The sequence below is a fragment of the Myiozetetes cayanensis genome, unplaced genomic scaffold (assembly GCF_022539395.1).
Source record: "Myiozetetes cayanensis isolate MyiCay16 unplaced genomic scaffold, myiCay2020 scf22, whole genome shotgun sequence".
Lineage (NCBI taxonomy): Eukaryota > Metazoa > Chordata > Aves > Passeriformes > Tyrannidae > Myiozetetes > Myiozetetes cayanensis.
Window position 1 is genome coordinate 6743542 of NW_026087434.1, and position 17611 is coordinate 6761152.

The window sequence follows — 17611 nt, forward strand, 5'->3', positions numbered from 1 at the left end:
TAAAGTCAAAAGGCAAAACTCAGAGTTACTGACAGGATGCTGGGGGTAATCACCAGATTACATCTTAACCAAACACGAGAGGTCCTGAAACATGGTCACTTGTGCATTATCATGTCACATGGGCACCTGACTAATGCCCACGAGATGGAGATGATTTACATAAACTAATGGTAGTTTGTATACACGTCCTAAAATTATTTCATCTTTTAAATATGGAGCTGTACTATTTATCTCCCCTCACCCTTCAACAGCTGATCATTGGTCTTCAAAATGTCTAAACAAAATTGTTTCATTTGAGGCATCCTGCCCTGATTTGACATTATGGAATAGGATGAAGAGCAAATAACGATCAAGTTTATTAACCCTTTTTTGTCTGTGGCAATACACTTCAGGAAAGTGCTAAACTGACCACATCTGCACCTGTGTGGGTTTGGTAGTCCTTGGTTTTGCACACCAGGTAAAACAGGAGCACCATTCCTGCAATTAGTAGAAGCAGAGGGACAGCCAGAGGAGAAGCAAAGTTACATATCCTGAGAGAAGCTTTGCCTCTCCCAAAATTTACCAGAAAAAAAGCATTCCCTCACATGAACCCATGGGTACATCAGAAATGCTTCCTGAAAAAACACCTCAAGGAGACATCAAATCTTGGAATACAGTCAAGAAGTGAAAGCATTAAAAAAGATAAAAATCATGTGAGGACAAAATAGTTATGCAGATGCCATTCATTTGTTGAGCGACAGCCACTTCATAAGCTTTATCAAATAGAAGAACAAATCATGAGGTTGATGCGAAATTCTAATGTTGCACCTCTCTGAAGGACTGTACCCTTTTCACATCACCTGAACTTCACCCTCTGAGATGTCACAGTGGGTGTCAGCTGTCCCCAGAATACAAAAAGGAAAAACCACGGCATCAAGAGAGTAAATGGCCAAGGGCACGGAGCAAATTCATTGCCCCAGCATCACCCCTGCTCCCCTGTCCCTGGCAGGTCTCTCTTACAGTGCTGCACTGTCCTCACCACTTCTTGCTCTGCCCTTTCAATGAACACACGAGAACAACTCTTTCCCCCCGGGAGTCGGAAGGAAACTGGGCAGCATAAAGAAAAGTGACTTGCTTGAACACACCCTCGAACTATCGCAAGGAAAGAATCAACCCTCACTCCAGAAAAAGCTGAAATTAAAAGGCAAAAAAGGAAAGACCTCTCTGTGGGGAGATGCACAGAGGAAACCAGCAACAAGTGCCGGCCCCTGGGAGCGGAGCTGGCACAGAGCTGGCTCAGCCCCAGCCCGCGGTGGCTCCCCCGCCGCACTCCCTCCCTCCCTCCCTCCCTCCCTCCCTGGCACACATGTAACACGAAACTTCGGATCTCCAGGACAACCAGTAACAAAAAAAAAAAAAAAAAAAAGAAAAGGCAGAGACAACAGCTGGCTGTCAGCGGCGGAGCACAGAGGAGCCGAGCGAGGAGCGAGACACGCCAGGATGAGGGGAGAGATGACGTGAAAGTTTTAAGACGACGGAAAGAAAAACAAGAGGAGAAGAAGAGCTGGCGGCGCGCTGGGGTAAGGGCTGAGCTATCGCTGGTGTTCGGGCACCTTAACCTTGCGCTGGTTAGCGAGGAGCTGGCGGAGCTCTCCCTGCGGAACCGGCCATGGAGCAGAGCTCGCGAGCCTGAATTTGTGTGCGAGGGGCACCGGGGAGCAAAGGTGGCAGGAGAAAAGCTTTTAAGCGGATTGCAGAGAGCCGAGCTGCGGCCGCCCTGTAACAAAAGCAGCTGCCCGCAGCGCTCCGGGTCCGAGCGGGACCGAGCAACTTTTGTCGGGTTAGAAAGCCTTGGCTGCTCATTTTTCCGAGCTGCTACAGAACGTGACCTTGGCTAAGAAGCGGGTCTAGCGCGGGGCATTCTCCACAGCGGTGACCCGATATAGTAATGGTGTGGATAAGAGAGCTGGGCTGCCCGGCGGAGCGAGGGCTCTTCGTGCCTTTAGCGAGGAGCTGCGTGTGTGAAACCAGCCGGGTGCCAGCCACAGCATTTCTCCAGAGCTCCTCCCAGCTGCAGCTAAGTTTTATCCCCCCCCCAAATCCTGGAGCAAACAGAGAGCTTAGAAAACAAGCCCTGGTCGGGGAACTAACACATTGTGCAAGTTAAGCATCTGTGTCCAATAGAAATAAATGGAAAGATTTTACACGACTTCTAACAAGGACATTTTAAAAAAAGAATTCAGGCTGTGGTGTATCAGGCACAGATGCTGGTTTACTATTCAAAGCAGCGTGAGAACCCACTGCTCTGAGAGACACATAGATGCACACACACGGTCTATGGTTTACAGGAACAAGACCGTCAAGTTTGCATGCCGTGAGAAGGGAAGGGAGAGGCGAAGAATCCCCTAAATACATGAAATTATAGAATCATTTAGTTTGGAAAAGTCCAAGCCTTGGTTTCACAGAGGTGTCCCACAGCCTGCTGTCCCATCTCTATTTCGCTGCTGGGTACGGGAAGGGGCTCTGGCAAAGGAGACCAATCATATAAACCCCCTTTTTCTGCCATATGAAGCTGATTTCTCTGTTTGGAAGCTCCTGCAGCTCCTAGCACTGAGCTGGGACCCCTCAGCCTCTTCCAGGAGGTGCATGGGCAGTCAGCTGTTTACAAACAGAGGGGCAGAAAGCCAGTTCTCACAGAAAGATGTCTTCCCGATCCTACACATGCCTGTAGGGAGGAATGTTAAGGATCAGGTATTTCCACTTCTCTCCATTTCCATTAACATGGAAGGGAGGGCAGGTCTTTCTGACCTAAGTGTTGTACAAACACCGAATTGGAACTGCCTGAGTGAGGAGATGTAGTAGTTAAGACCCACGCGCCTCCAGCCTAGCCCTGGGCTCAAGGGGATGGAGGGAAGTTTCCACCCTGCTAATGAAGGGTCTCTGTAGGTTGGTTGCTGCAGTTGAGATGGATTCTCAAATAAAGCATGTGAAAAAACAAAGTTTAGGCAAACAAAAAAAAAAAAGGAAGGAGGGAGGAGTGAGGGGAGAAGGGCAGGGGAGGGAAGGAGGTAGAGAAACATGCCAAGTTTTCCTTGCCAAAAGAAAACGTTAAGGGGTTTGGCTGGGGGGTTGTCCAGCCGCAGCCACGCTGTACAAGTGTGTGGGGGAGAGGAACAGCAATATGAAACACATGTCTGGATAAAAGCAGCAGGACATGGCTTGTGTTACAGCTGTCACAGTGCACAGGCCTCGGCCTGACTGCAATGTAAGGGCCGTTATGGGAGTGGAGGTACAAAATAAACCCAGCTTTGATAGAGCAGATCCTTTCTATGGGACAACCCTCTGATCACACAGCCTGCAGTGGGCCAGAGCAGTCACCCGTGGACAGCAGGGACTGTAAGGCACTGTGAGAGAGCTGGGTGAGGAGAGCAGCAGCCAGCCCTCACCTCCACTGGAGCTCTCACTGCTACCCCACACAGCCACAGCTGATGGGCTTCAGAACAGCTTCCTCTGAGGAAGCGGCTGTTGTAGCCTTCAGTTTTGAGTTCCTACACCCAGGTGTCATCTTTATTAAGATCAGTCCACCTGATTTCAAAAAACTCAAAAATGCACATAACTTGTGAGCCCTGCAGGTCTGAGATCAGTCAAGGACAGGGCACAGAGGGGGCTGCTGAAAGGTGGAGGAGTTTCCAGCACTCTGCGAGCTCCAGCTGCCAGACCTCAACCACCAAACTACAGACAGATCCCACTATGTGTCTCAAACACCAAACTACTGATAGATCCCACTATGGTTGTGAAGTAACTACAAGGCTTTCACAGGCACACAGCTACCTCTCTGTCAGCTTCCTGGGGAATGGTTATTTTGCTAATATTAGAATAGACTTTCAGGCTAGATTCAAGCATCACCAACCCTAAAAAAAGTTCTCTTGTAGAAGAGCTACAGGTTTATTTTTAAAATTGACCTTTTCCTTTCATTGGATGGCTCAGTGCTTTGGTTTCCCCACTTAAAAAATTCCTAGTAGTGAGGAATTATCTCACGGGGTCTTGTGGATGTTTTTGTGGGATGGACTGGAGAAATCCAGGCTGCTCTGTAGAGGTGTAAAGACTCTCATCTCAGTGCCCCAATGGGCACCTCAGCTACCAAAAATGCTATTGCAGGGAATTCAGTGCCTTTTTATATTAATCTAATATTAGGTTGTAGGGGAGAGAAGGGACATTTACAGTGCTGCCTCAAAACCCACCTCCAAATAGTGGGTGGTGGTGATGACAGGGTATTCCAGCCAAAGGGCTGCCCAGTCAGGGCAGCTTTATAATCTGAAGGAATGTGTGGCCTTCTTTTCCAGACCAACTGACAAAGTCAAAGCTTTTCTCCCATGACATTGAGCTGCAATTTGCCAGTTTGGGTGTGTGCTGTTAAAGGGCTGAATTCTCTTGATACTGGAAACTATTTTCATCTGCTTGGGAATGAATTATAGGTCTGTCTGGCACCGTTCACTCCTGTTTTAGGAAAAAAAGGGCTCGTCTGAACTATAGTTAAGATTCACGTGGCCGGTCAACTACAACCATGGCAGCAAACATTGCATTAACAATGATGAGGGAAAACCATGCACTGATAATACAACTACATTTCTATGGCCCTTTTCATCTCAGCAGCACACTGAAAGCTTGGAACAATAAACAATCGTGCAGGAATTATGACACGTTATGCCAAACTGCATCCAGACTGCAGTCACACCTAGCAACCCACATTGTTCTAGAACAGGAAGCACTGCAGACCTTATCCAGATGAAATCAGAAGCACATTTCAAGAACAAAGCTGGTAGGTTTTGAAACTGGTCAAAGCTTCGTGTTCTTTAGAAAGTGGCCAAACACAGTCAGAGTTTAGATTGGAATAAAAAGCATCCTCTCCCCTTTGGCTGCTCAGCACCCTCCTTCCACGAGGCTGGGCTTGCCTTCTTAAGACTTCCTACAAAATAAGCCACCACAATCCATACAGGCTTCCCATCCCTGTACAGATCCAATTTCAACCAATTTGACTTGCCTGAGTAAGGACAACACAAAGTCAGTCTTGGGAAAAAGACAAGGTTGCAGTGGGAACGCTGCCCTGGCATTCTGCTTGATGGGCACATCAGGGAGGTTCTCTTTGTAGGGTCTCTGCAGCTCTGGTGCTGTGGGCAGTGGGCACAGTGGAACAGATCTGACTCCACTGGGACCTGCTGCATTAGGACTAGAGGCACTGACAGCTTCTTGTTCCCAACAAATTCCCCCCTCCGAAGCTTGGTCTCCATTTTTAGACGACTTGAGTAACAAATCCACACAAAGCACAGTAAAAGCAGTGGATCAGGATCACGGCAAGAGCAATAGGCCCCCTGTGGAGCATGGCTGGGTTAGGAACAAACAAGATGCTTTCATCTACTTCCAACCTAAACGGGCTCAGTGACCAAAGTGTAACAGGCAGTGAGCAAGCAAAGGCCAGTTCAGTTTGTAACTGCAACAAAACCAGGGACTTATTGTCTTCCTATCTAAAGATTTCCGAGCATGTTGGAGACTTGGACGCACAACAATTAACAAGCTAACCTCTGATGGTGGTTACATGTTCCAGCTCTTTGCAGAGATGAAGTCACCCAACAGAGGGATGGGATGACTTATCCAAAGTCACGCCACCAGTAAAACATGACTGGCAGGGCAGTAAAACTGCCTCTATTTACTAACTTCCAGTCCTGAGGCTAAACCACAAACTCAAATTCGTGTCCTTTGCACTTAAATAGGCTGCTCAAATACCACCAGGGTTATGAGTAAACAAGTGTCTCATTCCCCAGCAGTAAATTTCAGCTCACCCACTCCCTACAGCCCAACTCTGGATGCACCTGTGTGCACACACAGATCGGATTGGGCTTTCCAGACTGAAGACAGACCAAAAAACCCCTATCAATTTGCATCAGTTCCAAAAGATTTACAGCAGCCCGACTAGCTGTAAGGAGGGGGATGTGGGACCCCATCACACATGGTCATCCCGAAGCTCTTTTTGTTGCTTGAAGCCTCAGAGCCCCCACCCAGCCAGTTCACCAGCACAAAGGAACCCTGACTGAGGCTTTTCTCTCAAATGTCTAGATTGAGGCTTTTTAATGGCTTTATTCTCAAAAGGACTGAGCAGCCAACTTCTTTGAGTGCTTCAGTATGGCATGAGTCCATTAAAACAACTCAGAAAGATAATTTCAGTGCTATTATGGCAATTTTCACAGCTTTATTCAGTGGGCACAGCAAGATGAATCTGCATTAGCACTTCCTGGGAATCTAAATCTATATGAGCCCTGAACACAGGACATGCTGTTTGGTTTTACAGGGTCATGTAATCCCTGCAGCTGAGCAGCACACCTGCAGCTGTTACCCCTTCCCCTGCATCATTACTGGGCTCTCTCTTTTCCACCAAGCCTAACAACTCATGACACATGGCAGATTGGGCCTTCTTTTCCTCAAAAAGAAATAAACCCAAATTAAATGATTTATCATATTCCCTCCTCTGCTGTGCCTTGTAACATAGGGAAGGGCAGAAAGATTTGATGATCTAGTTCAACTGGCAACACTGGATAGATGAATTATTTCTTAGAGAACAGCCAGAACAGGATACAGCTGAATTCATGAATTTCAGGCTGCCACCCCACCCAATAAGGAAATTCTAACCCACCTGTCACAAGACACCAGCATTGAGTTCACTTTCTTTTCCACCTGAGTTTCTCATCTTGCCTCTCTCTTTACCTTATTCTCACTTCATGTGAGCTCTGGCTACAGCTGTGGAGCAGAAGTTCCTGACATCAGCCTAACAATGTGTTATGAAGCCCACACTGCACTCTGGTCATTCACTGTTTCCCTCAGCTTTGCTGCCCTACAGCCAGGTCTCCTCTGCTCTGGGGGGGTCCCATCCTCAGTGGGTGAGGTTTTGAGGAAGGAAAACGATGAGCAAGGAGAAAAACACCGGCAGATAATTATCTTTGCTCCAAGCTCCACAGAATCTGTGAGGTAGTAACCTGAGTGGCTCTGTTCACCTACAACCTACAGACCTGCAGCCTTAAGTTTTAAATCTCCCAAGACTTGCCTGTTTTAGTAATAATCATTACAATTACTGCTTCAGTAATGAATCTGCTGCACCAGCTTTCTGTTACTACTGTTGGTGACTGGGAGCTTCCTTGAACACAGTATAAGAAAAAAAAAAAAAGGAATTAATTCTTACAGCTCCACTCTGTAAGTAATGCCATCACTGTTGTGTTGTACAAGAGGAAGATGGATAAGTGACACAGCACTATTCTTACCCTTATGCCAACCTCAAGGGTGAGCTCTTGGTTCCGCTGAAATCAAGTGGGAAAAGGTGAGAATCAAAACTAGTCCTGAACAAAGACTTTAAATCACAAGTAGAATGGAACATACAGAAGTCCATGACTGTAACTGGCTTTCTCAGGGGAGTTTCATTTTTTTAATCTTTAAGAATGATTTTATTATTCACCCTTTTGCTACACTGCACAAGCAGAAATCCCAAAGCAGTGAGAGCCCCTGGAACCAGAGTGCAAGTCAGAGGTGCAGTCGAGCAGAAAAACATTTGCTGCCTCATGGGTAGATTGGAAACTGCACCACCAACATCAAACTTTGCCCCTGATGTAGTTCAGACCAAGGTAAACAAGCAACATTCCTTGCAAGTTTTAGAATAAAAACTCCTTCACTTAGCTCCAGATCAGGTACCCTGGGCAGAGGAATGGCCATTACTGAGGCAGGCCTTTTCATTTTAGACTAAGCACTTTGCTAATCAAGAGTTCTCCAATCCTAATCAGGTAATTTCACACTGTATACCCAAACTCCACAAGCCTGGCTCTTGTATTTGTTCCTTCTGGTGCAGCCCAAAGCATGGCATGGAAGGTTATAGCACATTCCTTACTAGGAGAGCTTCTGGACAGGCCGAAGCCCCTCCAAAGGGAACAAACATTTTCAGGATGTTAGAGCCAGAATTTTTTATTTATTTAATTTTTTTTTTACATTTTTCTTCTAGAGCCAAGAACAGAAAACACAAATCACTTCACCTCTGCCTCCTCCACCACCTCTTGGAATGGAAACAAAACTGAAAACCTGCTGACGCAGAATCCCACAGCATCGTGCAAAGGATAAGGCAGCCGTTTCTGGAGCAGCTCACTTGGGGTATGCAGTCATCTGGAAAGAACTATTTAACCCCAGTCTCAAAAGTGACCTTTTCAGGTCAAAAGGCCACAGCTCTGCCTCCCTGCTAAGTTGCACAGAGATCTTTCTGTAGATGTAGATTTTCCATCCACCCCCTATCCCAGCTGGTTCCGATTTTTATTCCTTAGCTTGGATTTAAAAGAACAAAGAAAAGCCTTTTTGAATTGCATAAACATACAAGACTTAATTTAACTTGGCACTGTAATACTGAAGCCCAGCATGCAAAGAAACAGCCAAGGTCTCCCTGTCCTCAGTGTGTTTAGAGGAAACTGAACTCCAAGCCTCCATTTGTTTGAGTAACCGATCCAGATGTGCAGTAAGGAATTTGCTGGCTTATTCTGGAAGTGCTGTCTTGGTCACTTGGCTTTGTGTTATCACCAAGACCAGGACATTAAACTGCAATGTTCAAGTCCCATAACCCAGTGGGGACTATTACAAACCACACAAACTAGCACACTCTGATATAATAATGACATAAAAGTTATAGTCCATCCAAGTCTTGACCTGTCCAAACACTTGTTTTAGGTGAAACTGTGGATATTTCTCAACAATATCCACTTCTATTTCCTAACTGAAGAAAAATTGGAACATCCATAGGTCTCATGCCCACTAGTTTGTTGCAGTGCCTTCCAAAATCCTGCTCATGGGGTAAAAGAATAGCAAATATTGGTGTCAAAACTGAGGCACATAACTCTGACTAGACTAATAATATTTTCAGTAACAGTAGCTCCTGATGATCATTCTGAGAATAAAGAAGGTGTAAGGTTACTGAGCAGGACTAACCTCCCTTGTGGAGCACCTCCCCAACAGATCCAGGGGCTTTTATTTGCTCCTCACCAGCAGTGATGGGTGGACATCCACTGTTCAACTCATATATTGCTCAGTTAGACTGTGGTTTAAAAAACCCCTACATTTAGCTCACCTTGCATTCATCTGTAAGAACCTGGGAAAGCATCCATCTGTCCCCAATGAATGCAGACTTTAAATCTTAATGTCACCATACAGTAAAACTGGTCGATAAAACATTACTAATGGTATTATACTGAGGTGTTGAAATAAGTGCCTTAGTTTTTGAAGGGGCTTTCTTCAGCTCAAAGTGCAAGAAGCCTTCAAGGGAGTCTACTTTGTGTTACTCAGTAAAAACCAGCTGAAAACTATGCACCACTGGAGTTCAGCACTTGGAATTCAAGTTGAGTTAGAACTGCATTTTTTTCTGGAAGGACAAGTTAGCACAACTAGGAAAAAAAAAATATTTTCCTTGGGTTAAAGCCAAGGGCAGGCACTGTCCAGTTCTAACTCTGTGCTGCTGAAATGAGTGTCCTTGTAGAAGAAACACCGTTTTGCCTTTGCTTAACAGTGCAGTTGACAAAACACCCTTGAAGCTGGATTTTGAAATTAAAACAGTGCTAGAACACGTAGACAGTTAATAGCCCTCCACCTTAGCTACTGGGAGCAAGGACTGAGACCAGATAAACTTGTTTTCCTTGTGATCACCAGCTCTATAAGAAGGCTGGCAGCTCCCTAGCATTAGTCAGTGAAAAGGTTTATTCTCTGTTTGGTTCTTGTACAGCATAAAGCCTGGAGAGCTTGTGACAGAATGTCTACTGAAACCTTTCTGAAGGAAATTCAAGCCATTGGTGAGAAGTTTCTCCTTAAGCTCCAGAAACTGCCCAAGGCTGAGCCAGTGGAGATTGTCTGCTTTTGTGTGGTTCTTCTGTTCATCGGTGAGTTTATTGGTGGAAGCCAAGGGGTGTCAGAATTTCTCTTCTAAAGGGGGGCAGCTTGTGCCACAGTCTTGGCTGGTGGGTTGGTGGTGTTGGCAGTTGTTTTCCAGGCTGTGCTCTGAGGCCCAGGGTAATTTCTAGGTAATTTCTTTAATACTCAGCACATATCTCTACATGGATGCAGAGCATGACAGGCCAACAGGACAGCTTTACCCAAAGCTCTCATATTTAAACATCAGTTTAAACAGCAGTGTTTTAACCAAACCAGAGCTGCTGTACTGTTTTGATGCATAGGAGATAGTTTATGACAAATGGTATTAGGGCATCTCCCTGCCACAAAAGACACTTAAGTGAGACTCAGTGTCATTCCTGTTCCTGGCTCAGTGGAAGCCAGTTTGCTTCAGCTGAGCCTATTTATTCCCCTCTGGTAATGGCAAGATCCCTCCTGCTGCTCTGTGTGGGGATGGCACGGAAGGAATAACAAAGAAATCCTTGATCAAGGGGGATGAAGTTTGTTTACACAATGGGAAAAACAAGCAGGAAGGAAGACAGGCCCTCCTCCTCAAAGACACAGTTTGCTCCCGGCCAAAAGGAAGGGTGTGTATCCAACTGGACACTCCTCCCTGGGCTGGAATTCACAAAGTCACACCTGCTGCTTTATTTTGTTCATACCTACAGCTGGTTCCCCACAGGGTCAGATACCTGGCAGCCCAGCTCCAGGCTTTGAAGGAACACTTGCACACACACACATGCACGTTCACACACCGTTTGGTGTTTTGCAGGATTAAACATGTCATCCTTTTCTACTCCAGATAAACTAATATATCCCTCCCAACACCAACCATCATGGCTAGAGGAGAATATCAGTGAGTTAGTCCCACTGCTTTGTGAAACAAAACTCCATTTGAAGTATCTATTTTTTCAAGCTAAATACAGAAGAAAGAGTAAAGCCAACCCAGTCACAAATATCTATCCTTAAAGGCTACACTGCATGAACTCTTCAGAAATACAACTGACAGTTTGAGCAACCAAACCCTCTTGAGTTGCTTCTGACACAACTATGGGCAGAGTTGGATTTTCATCCTTTCCAGGCACATAGCTCTGCTTAAGAACAGCATGTCAGCTCCTAAACAACAGCCCAGGAGGCAGGTGAAGGTAAACCCCCACAGGTTTGCTGTGTAGCCCTTAAGATCTCGAAATACCACGTAATGATCGTCCAGATTAAATGGATAACCAATACAAGGGAGCAGGAACTTAGGAGAGGGGAGTTGGGGATATAAGGCAACAAAAAAAAATTCACAAGAAACCAGGCTTTGTTCATTTACAGAAGGCTGCTCAACAAACAACTTGCAGGAGATATAAGGCTTACTCTGCATGGATTGCTCCAACATCATGAAACAATATCTTTTGCTTCTCTTTCCAGTCACTGTTCTGGTGCTCATGATCATTGCCTGCAGTTGCTGCTGCTACAGCTGCTGTGGCTGTGATGGACATCCTGACACCAGAAGTAGGAAGAGCCAAGTCCGCCCGACTGCCCGTTCGTGAAGTGCAACGAGGTGACACAACCTACTACCAAGGACCTGCATGGACATCATGATCCAGTCCTATGGGAATGACTTTCCACACTAGCTCACTGAAAATGGCAGTAACAATATTAATTAACATGACTCAAAGGACCAGAAACCACAGCGTGGAATTCCTTCTGTCCGTGACAGCCACTACTGTGACCAGAAAGGTAAAGCTCCTCCACCATCACTGTCTCGCTCTTCTGGGGTGGGATGGGGTGGGAGGGCACGGATACAAATTGCTGAGAAAAGAGACAGCTTTCCCAAAGACAGCCCTGCAGCTGGGCCAGCCAAGGATCCCCACTGGGAGCACGGAGCCACAGACCAAAGCAGAGAACACGTCCAGGACCACATGCCAGGCAGTGCCTGCTCTCCTCACAGGTGGCTAATCCAGAAGGACGGTGCTGGGCGTTAGCAAAAACTCACTGACATCACCACGTGCTCAGGTGATCGTGGATCAAGCCCAAACCTGTTCTCTCAAAACCCAGCTGCAGGAGACATGTTTAGCTGAGTTATCTGCTGAAAACAACAAATCATGGACCTTCTGATCCAGACGTGCCAGCTGAGGCTCTGAGAACAGCTGGTAACAAATGCTCCCGGCGTCATTTCACTGGTGTCACAATGAGGTGAAATTGCCAAAGAAAAAAAACCCAGATCATGTGGAATATTCTTTGTAAACAGAAAGACGAAGGCAAAAGGGAAAAACTCACCAACACCACAGCTTATTTTGATCATTCTGCTGCTAAACGTGCTCCCTCCCCACCCCCCTCTGTGGTTCTACTGCTTATTGCAGACGAGTGGTTCTTGCAGAGCATGGGAGCTACGGGAGATGAACAAATCCCTGCCCTTACTTGAGGGATCTGTGGCCTGCCTCCCTGCACTGTGTGCCGTTTATTTTAGTGGACATAAACATTATGCCAAGGGTATGTTTATGAGCAGGCACAAAGGCATTTTGGAGGAGTGACATGCACTGTGGTAACTGTCACTTCAGGGTACGTGTGCAGCAGCTGACAGCGGGCACAGTGACAGAGCAGAGCCAAGAATGGGCTGTGCTGCTGGAGTTAACAAGTGCAAATAAATCCCTTTTCCACGCTGCAGCCACTGGGTATGTTTGGTTTGCGCTCCGGTGAACTTCCGAAAGGGATTTCTGTACGGACAAGGCTGTGGCACAGGCCACGACTTTCACAGCTGGGACGGCCCTGTGGAAGGCCAAAATACTGCCCAGCTCAAAGCCCCGGGTCTTTCAGCACCAAATGTGAGACCAAAACACCTTTCTGAGAAGGTATAAAAGGTTACATGCATATAGAGAAGTCACCTTCAGCCCCTGCATCCCAACTGCTAAGTGCAGAGGAGGCAAAGGGATTACACCTGTATGTGCCAGAGGCAACATCAAGCTAGGGAGAATAGAATCATCAAGTTTTTAAATTGGGGCTTTTAAATATTCTTTACACTTCAGAGGGGAGAAAAAAATAAAGAAAGCTTTGTAAAGAAATGTCTTTTCTCTGATGCCTGTGCTCAGATTGGTAAAAAGCACATTATGTCAGTAGTTTCTTATGTTTAAGAACTTTATTTTTTGTCAGCAAACCAGATGTGGGTATTTGGCATTTTTGTGCTGCTGCACATTGGAATATATCTACAGCCAGTGACACAGAAAATTGTCTAAGAATTAAAAGAAGAATAAAATTCCTCAAACTACCAGTGTTCCTTTTAAATTAATGAAAAGGAAAAGCTTTTCAGCAGAAGATGAGGATGCTCCTCAGGAAGTAAATAGTTGAGCCCCAACTTGGCAACTGCCAACAGCAGACTGCACTGGGATGAGCTACTGCATGTACAGTTACACTCAGACTAACAAAGCACTGGGCTTTATTAGGCTGTCCCAAAGCTTGCACTGCCAACCAGCACGTTAGGGGAAAATAAAGCTCAAGCACAGCATCAGTTCAGCCTAATCAAAATTCAGAGGTGCCTCACACCAACCTCTCAGATATGTCACTGCTCATTTCACTCACAAACAAGTGGCAATCAAGGTGGCATCGGCAGCCTCAGAACCTCTTTTGCAGGACTCAACAGATGTTTCTGTATCTAAATTAAGTCACAAGACCCGGGAATGAACAGAGCTCACTTTCTTTCCTAGCTGGTGCTAGACAGTGCCAGCTACAGACATGAACAGAATCCCATTGAGAACTGTTTGAGCAGCATGGAGCCAGTCTGTGCTAAGTCAGGAGGAAGCTCAGCAGGCTGGACACATACCAACAACTGACAGGTTGCTGTCACTGGGAACAAGCTGCCAGGCCTTATCTCAACAGGAAAAGCTACAAATGCATGTTTCCCAGTGGTGGTACAAGTTAAACCCACTGACAGATACCAGGCAGGGGGACAAGAGAAATGGCTCCTGTCTTATCTCTGCCACCTTAAGTTCCTGAATTAGAAACTGAATAAACACAGCAGTGTTAAAACAAAGAGGAGGAGAGAAAATTAAGCAATTATTTAAAGGATTCAGGTGGCTTTCAGGAGCAGAGGAGTAGCCACCATCTAGAGGAGTCCCTGGACCAACTTCTACACACTTGTCTGGACCTCACAGGCCTAATGTTCTGCTTTGTGCCCTTTTGTACCACTGCACTCAGCTGGGCTATTCCTACAGCTGGGATTTAGACGTGCCAATAGCTTATCTGGGCTGGGTGGGGTCTGCTGCTTTCTTGCATGTAACTTATCAGGGTGGCCTGAAAGAAGCCCAGCAAGTCCCCAATTTACTGCAGCACTTCAGCTTCTGCCAACTACAGACACGCCAGTCCCTGAGTCCCCACTCACCACCCACTAGAGCTTTTGTGGCTCTGGCTTCAATCCATACTCATACATAGGGACCTGTAGGGAGCACTAGGGAGGATGGATCCTCTGTTTCAAAATACAGAGGGAGATTCAGAAAAGCACAGACCAAGGAGAGACTGCTTCAGACCCAGCAACTCCTGCACATGTTGTGAAAGCCTGAGTGAGCCTGGAAGGAACTGCAAGGGAACACCGTTACTTCAGTCCTGATGACATAAGTGTTGAAGTAGTTTCCTTCCCTGAGAAACCTCAAAGAGCCAGCAAGGCCAAGCCCCTCCAGCAGCAGTGGTTGAAGGTCTAATGATGACTCCATGGAATAGCTTCTGTTCTGTAACATTATCCCTCTGCTTTCAAAGTGATTTGCTTGGCTTGTGAAAAATAAGCCGCCTTTTACACACATGCAGTTCTCTCACACCACACTCCTCCTTCTCCCCTCCCACCTCTCTCTAGAACCATCCCTCGGGTCTTCTTCAGTCAGGGAAGCAATAGGGAGGCAGTTTTATTGCAGTTAACAGCCGTGCAATGCTCTGTAACAGGTTTATTTCTGTGAACTGTCACAACGGATTTTGGACTGCAGGGCAGTCTTGCTCAGTCTCACTTCAGGGCTGGGAATCTCCTAAAAGGAGCTTCCAATACAGATCCAGTCAGGATCCAGGAAACACAGCCTTCCTCTCCACCACATCCTGTCCAGACAGGACATAGTGGGCCTTTACAATCACTGCAACAGGTGTAGAGGAAGGGATAAAGTAATGGAGAGGAAGAAATGGCTGAGCAACAGGTGAATTAGGACTTTTTATTTAGGCTCAAAGTCTTTGATTTGATTATATTAGCCACACCTTTGCAGGAAAATCAGCTGTTAATCATTTACTGCAGCACCAAGGTAACTTCCAGGCTATCTCTGAAAGTCTCAAGGCACAGTAAGGGGTCTCTCACCACAGGCCAGGATCTCTTGGAAGGGTGCAGAGGAGGCAACAGAAGAAATACCTTCTACAAACACAACACTTCAGGTATTTATAAAATCTCATACAGCTCTCCTATTTCAGGAGGTTAAGTGTGCTTAGCAAGAGAGGAACTTCATGGGGTGTGCAGTCCCACAGGGTTCCTGCCTTTGGGTCTACAGAACCAGTATTTCTGGAGGTGAAGGAAGCCATCCAGAACAGCTTTCCTGTCCTGTGTGCCTGCTGGTCGGAGACTGAGCATGGTGATCTGCCATCAGTCCAGAGAACAAACCATGAACTGAATATATTTGGCTGATGAAAAAGAAACAAAACCTTCAGCAAGTATGAGCTTGTGCTTCTAGTCAAATCTGACCTGCTGAGGATGAGACATGCTTTACAGGACTAATCCTTTTCCTTACAGCATTCAGGATATATAAGGGGCAGCAAGTCAAGCAAATTTTCAAAAATAACAAAGATCTCTTCCTGTATTACATTTGCATAGTCGTATTTGCAAGAAAGTGTGAGAAATATTCCACCCTTTTACCCTTGAGAAACAAGGAACCTTCAGTAAAACCACAAGATGCTCACAAAGAGATGCTGGATGTTCTTTAGAGGGCTGACAGCAGAGGCATTATGCAAAGTATCAGTGAAAGAGCAAGTGTGTAGAACCCACTGAGATCCCAGTTTAAATTATTACTGGACCTAAGTACTTCTTGGAAGGAGAACTTCTATTGCAAAGTAACAGAAAGCATTACTAAAGCAAACTCCATTAGCAGGACTCCCTTTTTAACATAATTAGACTACTCTAAGCCTTATGAAAGCAACAAGTTGTACATGATCTTTGCTTATTGTTGGTGGGTGGATTTTTTTTTTTGCTTGTTTGTTTGTAAATAAGTCTTCATTTAATCTCCAGTGTGTTCTCAGAGTTTCAGTCCCCAACTCTATTTTAGAGATCTTTCTAATGGTATCAAGGAATTTGTCCCACTGAATACTTGTCTTTCATGTATAAGGCTGTGCAGCTAACAGAGATGAAGGGTTCATACTGAACATGCTGGAGAGACACTGTATTATTTCAAATATTGATTAACTATGGCTAAAATAAATCCCAGCTGCCAGAATCTTGCAGAGCCAGAAGCTTTTCCTCTTTACATCTCGGCAGATCTGATAGTGAAACTGGCCTCAGCTGTATTTCTTCTGCTTTATGCTCCTATTTCTGTTTCTCCTTTGGGAAGGGGGATGCTGTAGGCACAGACAGCATTCATACCTGTACTGGTTTTGGGACTGTGCTCAGAGCACAGAGAGGATTCACCAACACCTGACATTGTTCTTTGTCTACCCCCAGCAGGGTGGAAACCAGCATGTCACCAGCACAAGAGGCATCCTCAGTTCTGGAAGACCTAAAGACACGGATTACAGCAAGTGACTGGGCTCTTGGAGGGCTGGTGGTGATTGGCATCTTCTGCCTTGTTTTTATTGCTCTCATTTTATTTGCTGCTATTTTTGGGTGCTGCACATCCTCAAGGCACAAGCAGGGTGGCACACGGACAGTGACGTAAAGACGTGGTACGTGGGGCAAGAGTCAGCCCAGCTACAACCTGACTGAGTTGTTCACAGAGAGCTTCCTCATCTTCTCTCCCTGGGTGATTATTTCTCCCCATGCAACTTTCCTGCATCAAGAGCAATGCCTCGATGCCTACAAGTCGTTCTGCAGGTCCACAGCAAACTCAGTACATCGGGCTGTCTGTGCTCAGGAACTGCCAAATACCAAAATCAACTCACCTCCATCTGATTTACACCTCTCAAGCAAAACCACCAGTTAGAGGTGGCTCCCCCCTAAAACTGATACAGATGTCTTCTGCTGCTGCAGCTACATGGTTTGGTTTTTTTCACCTTGCAAAAGAGCAATAGGAAACTCCGAGCACTGAAATCTTTGCCTAAACCCACTCTTGAAAAGCAGCTTATACCATTGTTCTCCTGTCATACCCAGACAATACCCTAAATATATCATGCAAAAACTGGCTTGCCAGTGCACAATCTGTCTTTATTTGTTCTTATTTGTAACCTTGCAAGGGCAGAGTTTAAGGTTTGCTTTCACTGTTTGGATGGCAAATAGAACTGTATTAATTCAATATGTAAAAAAGAAATGCAATGTGGCGTTTCTTTCCGTATCACCTCGGTGTCCTGCAGAGTTGTGAGCAGGGAAGGCAGTCAGTGGTGATGCAATATGTGCCTCTGGGATGCACATGGCATGTTCTACAGCAGGAAGAATGGGCCAAGCTGGGGGTGGGAAGAAAAAGTACGGGAGATGTGATTTCTAATTAGGTCAGTGATACTCAGATTATTATTCTGAGGCACTGGCACGGGT

At 45.9% G+C, this 17611-nt stretch overlaps 2 protein-coding genes across 3 annotated transcripts in view; one reads left to right on the top strand and one right to left on the bottom strand.

Moving 5' to 3' along the window:
* Nucleotides 1-17611, bottom strand: part of RECQL5 (RecQ like helicase 5) — a 36766-nt gene that overhangs the window by 10893 nt on the left and 8262 nt on the right. The window lies entirely within an intron of this gene.
* On the top strand, nt 1132-11606 carry SMIM5 (small integral membrane protein 5). The gene is made up of 4 exons (XM_050319204.1): nt 1132-1559; nt 8015-8160; nt 9770-9923; nt 11347-11606. The coding sequence occupies exons 3-4, from the start codon at nt 9797-9799 to the stop codon at nt 11466-11468; spliced, it is 249 nt and encodes an 82-aa protein (XP_050175161.1). The 5' UTR covers nt 1132-1559; nt 8015-8160; nt 9770-9796; the 3' UTR covers nt 11469-11606.